We start from the raw sequence: 7,218 nt of genomic DNA on the forward strand, positions 1-7,218 counted from the left end.
TATACAGGAATACATATACTAGGTAACTATTGATATTACTATTTCATTTGGAAGCTTTTACTAGTTCATTTCCTTGAGGATGTTGGCTCAACAGAATCAACCTCAATACAGAATTTTAAATGCTTTTCAAAGTAACACTATTAATTTTGTTAAGTGTACAAGACGCTAATTTTACGAGCTAAATAGGAACAGTGAAATGGTTAAATGAACTTACTTGTGAACCAGATACAACCAAATTTTGATATACAAACTGATGTACACACAATCCCGATCAAAACTGCAAATTGACAAGCTAATCCTAAAATTCTTATGAAAATGCTAAGGGATGCAGAATAGCCACAACAAACTTGAAAAAGAAAAACAAAGTTGGAGGGGTGCTTGAGTGGCTCAGTCTGTTAAGCATCTGACTTCAGCTCAGGTCATGATTTCGGGGTCCTAGGATGAACCCTGTGTGGGGCTCCCTGCTCAGTGGGGAGTCTGTTTCTCCCTCTTCCTCTGCCCCTCCCCCTGTTCATGCTCTCTCTCTCAAATAAATAAATAAAATCTTAAAAAAAAAAAAAAGAAAAAGAAAAGAAAAGAAAGAGAAAAGAAAAAAGTTGGAGGAGTCATACTTCCCAAATTCAAGGCTTACTGCAAACCTACAGTAATCAAGTTGTTTGGTACTGGTATAAAGATAGTTATAGATCAGAGTCCCTTATATTTATGATCAATTGATTTTCAATAAGGGTGCCAACACCTTTCAAGGAAACAAAGAATAGTCTTACCATCCAATAGTCCTGGGACAAATGTATACTCACACGCACAAGAATGAAGCTGAACCCCTACCTCACACTATTCACAAAAATTAACTCCAGATTGATCAAAGACCGAAATATGAGAGCTAAAACTATAAAACTCTTACAAGAAAAAATAAATATAAATCTCTGCCCACTGCTTTCTGACTGCAATTCTGGTAATTAACGCTCCTCATTACAAAAGTTATTGTCAGGATCCTACACCTTCTGGGGACCAAAACTGTCTAAGCCATAACAAAAAGACAACCCAAGCCTCAGATCAAGACAACAAAAAAGAGACTGAGCTTCTTAATATGGAACTGAGCTTCTTAATATGGAACCCAGTTAAAAAAAGTAATGGCAAGTCCATAAGGAAGTGGATCTACATGCATACCTGATTCCCTGAAGTATCATGGGTGACTCAAAGAAACACAGAGGATACCTTCAAAGGTAAGAAGCAAACCCATGATTTTAAGCTAACTCAAGGTTAGAGAAATAACTTATTTAAAGATTAACAATGACTGAGAAAACTAAGAGTCCTCCATTTGGTTTTAAGTCTTGAAATATAAATTATAACATCTCAATGCACAAAATTTTCTCATTTCTACAGAGGAAGTACTCCTAATAAGAACTCTACCTGGGGCACCTGGGTGGCTCAGTGGGTTAAAGCCACTGCCTTTGGCTCAGGTCGTGATCCCAGCGTCCTGGGATCGAGCCCCGCATCGGGCTCTCTGCTCAGCAGGGAGCCTGCTTCCTCCCTTCTCTCTCTGCCTACTTGTGATCTGTCAAATAAATAAATAAAATCTTTAAAAAAAAAAAAAAAAAAGAACTCTACCTGATTTTATGAAGTTGTTTTGAAATGAAGGATCTCCAGAAGAGACATACTGATGACTTGTCAAATTTGTATTCCCAGATATAGTTGGTTGGGATGATGCAGGAGGACAATGGTTTGTCTGTGATCCTGTGGACGGATAGTTATACTGCCAATTCAAAGGTGGATGTACGTTGGCTCCAGGAAGAAAGCTACCAGAAGGCATTGGTGTAGCAGCTGGGTTGTGAGAAGTAGGTAGTGGCATTCGGGGAACAGGAGCACTGTGAAGTGAAGGTGTCGCTGGATTAGAAGCCACAGGTGGTCTGTAAAGAGTCTGCCCAGGTCCCTGATAATTACTTAACGGAGAAACAGTCTGAGAACCACCATAGTTAGACTGTCCAGAGACTGGATTCAATGTCTTTGCTGGTATTAGACGAGGATAGGATCCTGGAGAAGTATATCCTTGGTTCACTGACACTTGTGAAGACATCAGTGCATTTTGGACAGGACCTTCCAATAAGAGGAGGAAAAATTAGTCTTGCAAACAAAGCAATAAAAATACTTTAAGTGGGCGCCTGGGTGGCTCAGTGGTTTGAGCCGCTGCCTTCGGCCCGGGTCATGATCTCGGGGTCCTGGGATCGAGTCCCACATCGGGCTCTCTGCTCGGCAGGAGCCTGCTTCCCTCTCTCACTCTCTCTGCCTGCCTCTCTGCCTACTTGTGATCTCTCTCTCTCTGTCAAATAAATAAATAAAATCTTTAAAAAAAAAAAAAAAATACTTTAAGAAATACAGTAAAACATATGGTACTCTTATAATTAAACAATAAAAAGACAATCCAACTTAAAAATGAACAAAAGATTCAGACATTCAAATATATTTCCAAAGAGATATGCAAACGGTCAATACACACATGCAAAAACACTCAACATTATCAGTCATTAGAGAAATACAAATCAAAACCACAGTGAGATGGCACTCACACCTATCTGGATGACTGAAATGAAAAAGTCAGTGAACATTTTAGTGTTAACAAGAAACTGGAGAAACTACTGAGCCCCACATCAGGCTCCCCTGTTTCTCCCTCTCTCACTCCCCCTGCTTGTGTTTCCTCTCTCGCTGTGTCTCTCTCCGTCAAATAAATAAATGAAATCTTTACAGGACACCTGGGTGGCTCAGTTGGTTAAGCGTCTGCCTTTGGCTCAAGTCATGATCCCAGGGTTGTTGGATCCAGTCCTGCATAGGGCTCCTTGCTCAGTGGGCAGCCTGCTTCTCCCTCTGCCCCTGCCTGCCATTACCCCTGCTTGCGCATTCTCTCTCTTGGTCTCTGACAAATAAATAAATAAATAAACAAACAAATAAATAAATAAATCTATATTTTAAAAAAATGTGGAGAAACTGGAACCCTCACACAATGCTAACAGAAGTGTAAAATGGTGCAACTACAGTAGAAAACAGTTTGGCAGTTCCTCAAAGTATTAAACATAGTTATATAATCCAGCAATTCCACTCTTACCCTGCATAAAAACTCATGCACAAATGTTCATAACATTCATAATTGCAAAAAAGTACAAACAACCCAAATGTCCATCAACTGATGAACAGATAAACAAAAGGGTATATCTATACAACGGGATATCATAAAAAGGAATGCGATATTGACTACATTTTACAACATACATAAACCTTGACAACATTATGCTGAGTGACAGATGCTGGCCGTCAAGAGCATACGTTGTATGATTCATTTATACGAAATGTGCTGAACAGCAAAATCCAGTTGTATTTGCTGGACTGCAGGGGCTGGGAGATTGTAGGGGCTGGGAGGAGGAGGGAATGGGGAGTAACTGCCAGTAAGAACAGGGTTTCTTTTGGGGATTATAAAAATATTATAAAACTGATAGTAGTGATGGTTGCAGGAAGCCTGCTGCTCCCCCTGCTTGCGCTCTCTCTCTCACAAATGAATAAATTAAAAAAAAATCTTAAAAAAATTATAAAATTGATAATAGTGATGGTTGCAAAACTCTGTGAATACACTAAAGATCAATGAATTGTACATTTTAAAGCTGTTATGGGGCGCCTGGGTGGCTCAGTGGGTTAAAGCCTCTGCCTTCAGCTCAGATTATGATCTCAGGGTCTTGGGATCGAGCCCTGCATCGGGTTCTCTGCTCAGCGGGGAGGCTGCTCCCCCCCTCTCTCTGCCTACTTGTGATCTCTGTCAAATAAATAAAAATCTTTTAAAAATTAAAAAGATTAAAATTAATTTAAAAATAAAGCTGTTATGGGGCGCCTGGGTGGCTCAGTGGGTTAAAGCCTCTGCCTTCAGCTCAGGTCATGATCCCAGGGTCCTGGGATCGAGCCCCGCATCGGGTTCTCTGCTCGGCAGGGAGCCTGCTTCCTCCTCTCTCTCTGCCTGCCTCTCTGCCTACTTGTGATCTCTGTCTGTCAAATAAATAAATAAAATCTTTAAAAAAATAAATAAGTAAAGCTGTTATAAAGAAAAATCCCTAGAACTACCACTTCTACTCAGGAATATACTGTTATTTCTGTTGCTAAAATTAGACAATAAAAGGAAATAGATAAACACTTTTTTAAAAGATTTTATTTGAGAGCAAGCGAGCATGAGCAAAGCGGGGCAGGAGGAGTAGAGGGGGGAGAAGCAGATTCCCCACTTAACAGGGACTCCCAATGTGGGGCTCAAGCCTGGGACCCTGAGATCATGACCTGAGACAAAGGCAAATGCTTAACAGACTGCACCAGCCAGGCGACCCAAGATAAATACTTTTTAAAAAGATAGCACTCAGAGTGCACCTGGGTGGCTCAGTCGGTAGAGTGTGCAACTCTCTCTTTTTGTTTTTTTAAAGATTTTATTTATTTATTTATCTGAAAGAGGGAGAGAGAGAACAAGGAGGACCAGAGGGAGAGGGACAAACACATTCCGTGTTGAGCTTGGAGTTGTACTTGGGCCAGAACTCATGACCCTGAGATAATGACCTGAGCAGAAATCAAGACTGGATGCTTAACTGATTAAGCCACCTAGATGCCCCAGCACCTCTTTAAATATTTATGTATAATGAAGACCTTCATCTTTGAGTTTAATATATGCATATGGTAAAGTCACTGTCAACTGACATGTTACTTCATTTAATGGCGAAAGACCTTCATAAACAAGCTATTCGATTTCCTACTCCTTTTCCTCTCTGCTCCGCTCCAGTCCCACCCACCTGAATGTTTCTTCAACAAGCTTAAATATGCTCCTACCATAGGGTTCTTCACTTTTTAACTCTGCCAAGAATGCTCTTCCCCAAGATAATCTCATTCGGTGTCTTTACTTGGGTCTCTTTTCGAATAATCTCCTCAAAGAAGCACCACCTGAACACCATAATTCAAATAGCACCTCTTTTCATTCTCTTCACATCTGACCCTGCTTTATTTTTCCTTCTAGTGCTAAAATGACACACGTTACTTATTTATAGTCTCTCCACCTCACTATAACATACGGTCCATGAAGATAGGGACTTTATTTGGAGAAATGTGAGAATCAACTGTAATAAAGGCTAGTTTCAAATGCTACAGTATTCACCTGATGGGATCTCTTTTTTTTTTATTCCTAGAGATTTTATTTACTTATTTGACAGACAGAGATCACAAGTAGGCAGAGAGGCAGGCAGAGAGAGAGAGGAGGAAGCAGGCTCCCCGCTGAGCAGAGAGCCCGACTCAGGGCTCGATCCCAGGACCCTGAGATCATGACCTGAGCCGAAGGCAGAGGCTTAACCCACTGAGCCACCCAGGCGCCCTGCTGATGGGATCTCTTAAAGGTAAAAAAAATTATTCCATGATATGGCACCATGCTGGATATTCCTTTTTTTTTTTTTTAAGATTTTATTTATTTATTTGACAGAGAGAGATCACAAGCAGGCAGAGAGGCAAGTAGAGAGAGAGAGAGGAGGAAGCAGGCTCCCTGCCAAGCAGAGAGCCTGACACGGGTCTCGATCCCAGGACCCTGAGATCATGACCTGAGCCGAAGGCAGAGGCTTAACCCACTGAGCCACCCAGGCGCCCCATGCTGGATATTCTTATAAGCAAGACTTTTAAATAAATTAAGGATGCCTGGGAGCTCAGTCAGTTAAGCAGTCCGCTTTTGATTTGGGCTCAGGTCATGACCTCAGGGTCATCAGAACATGCCCCACAAGGGGATCCACAATGACCATGGAGCCTGCTTAAGATTCTCTCTCTCCTTCTGCTCCTCCTTTCACTCGCACTCTAAATAAATTAATAAATAAAATCTAAATAAATAAGCTAAAAAGCAAAATAGCTCCTTTCCTGAAAAATTCAGTGCTAAAGACATGGGGTTGGGGAAGAGGTATAAGCATCCACACCGGAGAGAAGCTAGAATAGAATGAGAGGGCAGCACCAGTAATGGGAGAATGGTTACACACAGGAGAACTGACCAATTAAATACATACAGGATAATGGAAGCAAGGTCTCTCACTCTCTGAGAAGAGAATCACAAATATGGAAAGGGGCAAACTAGAATGAATGAACCTAATGATGGTGGGTCTGCACTGGGAGTTACAACTGAAACTCATGGATTTCAATATATATATAGATAGATAGGTAGTTTCCTTAATTCTGTCTGCTGAGACTGGTAGCAGAGACATTCTAATTGCTCTGATTACATCTAGTACAAGATCTTGGTTTCTAAATATTTTTCTCTCCACTAAAAGGAATCATGGCTAGCAAAAATATAAAAGAAAAAAACAAAAACAAAAAATAAAACAAAACAAAACCCAATAAACAAAAAAGGAATCTTAGGGGCGCCTGGGAGGCTCAGTGGGTTAAAGCCTCTGCCTTCGGCTCAGGTCATGATCTCAGGGTTCAGGGATCGAGCCCCGTGTCAGGCTCTCTGCTCAGCGGGGAGTCTGCTTCCCCCCCGCCCCTCTCTCTGCCTGCCTCTCTGCCTACTTGTGACCGCTGTCTGTCAAATAAATAAATAAAATCTTAAAAAAAAAAAGGAATCTTAGAAAGTATAAGAGCCTGTAATATCTTTCTGTGCCAGAAGTCAAAGTGCCCAGAAACGATATAATACAAGAAAACAGAGCAGACAGCTTGAAGGGCACCCAAAGGCCATCTGAGATAATATAAAATCAAAATAAGTAATAATAATAACAGTGGATTATAATCCACTGAATAAACAGTCTAAACCAATAAATAAATGAATAAATTCATAGTCTAACAAGGAATGAAATATTTATATAATCTCTATCAGTGATTTTTTTTAAAGATTTTATTTATTTATTTGACAGACAGAGATTACAAGTAGGCAGAGAGGCAGGCAGAGAGAGAGGAGAAAGCAGGCTCCCCGCTGAGCAGAGAGCCCAACTTGGGGCTTGATCCCATCACCCCGGGATCATGACCCGAGCCGAAGGCAGAGGCTTTAACCCACTGAGCCACCCAGGCGCCCCTATCAGTGATTTTTTTAAGTAGGCTCCATGCTCAGTGCGGAGACCAACATAGTGCTCAAACTCACAACCCTGAGATTAAGACCTGAGATCAAGTGTCGGATGCCTGGGGTGCCTGAGTGGCTCAGTTGGTTAAATTTCTGTCTTCAGCTCAGGTTATGATCTCAGTGTTCTG

The 7,218-nt window shown here is 41.2% G+C and overlaps 1 protein-coding gene across 3 annotated transcripts in view; it reads right to left on the bottom strand.

The window, feature by feature from the left end:
- SEC24A (SEC24 homolog A, COPII coat complex component) overlaps positions 1-7,218 on the bottom strand; it is a 64,518-nt gene that overhangs the window by 43,535 nt on the left and 13,765 nt on the right. For 2 of the 3 annotated variants that reach the window (XM_080803702.1, XM_080803701.1), the window contains exon 2: positions 1,609-2,094. The exons of the other annotated variant lie outside the window; for it this stretch is intronic. In XM_080803702.1, coding sequence (XP_080659828.1) covers positions 1,609-2,094 — 486 coding nt within the window. The remainder of the gene's footprint in view (positions 1-1,608; positions 2,095-7,218) is intronic. 3 annotated transcript variants of the gene reach the window in all.

This window comes from Martes martes (assembly GCF_963455335.1).
Source record: "Martes martes genome assembly, chromosome: 5".
Lineage (NCBI taxonomy): Eukaryota > Metazoa > Chordata > Mammalia > Carnivora > Mustelidae > Martes > Martes martes.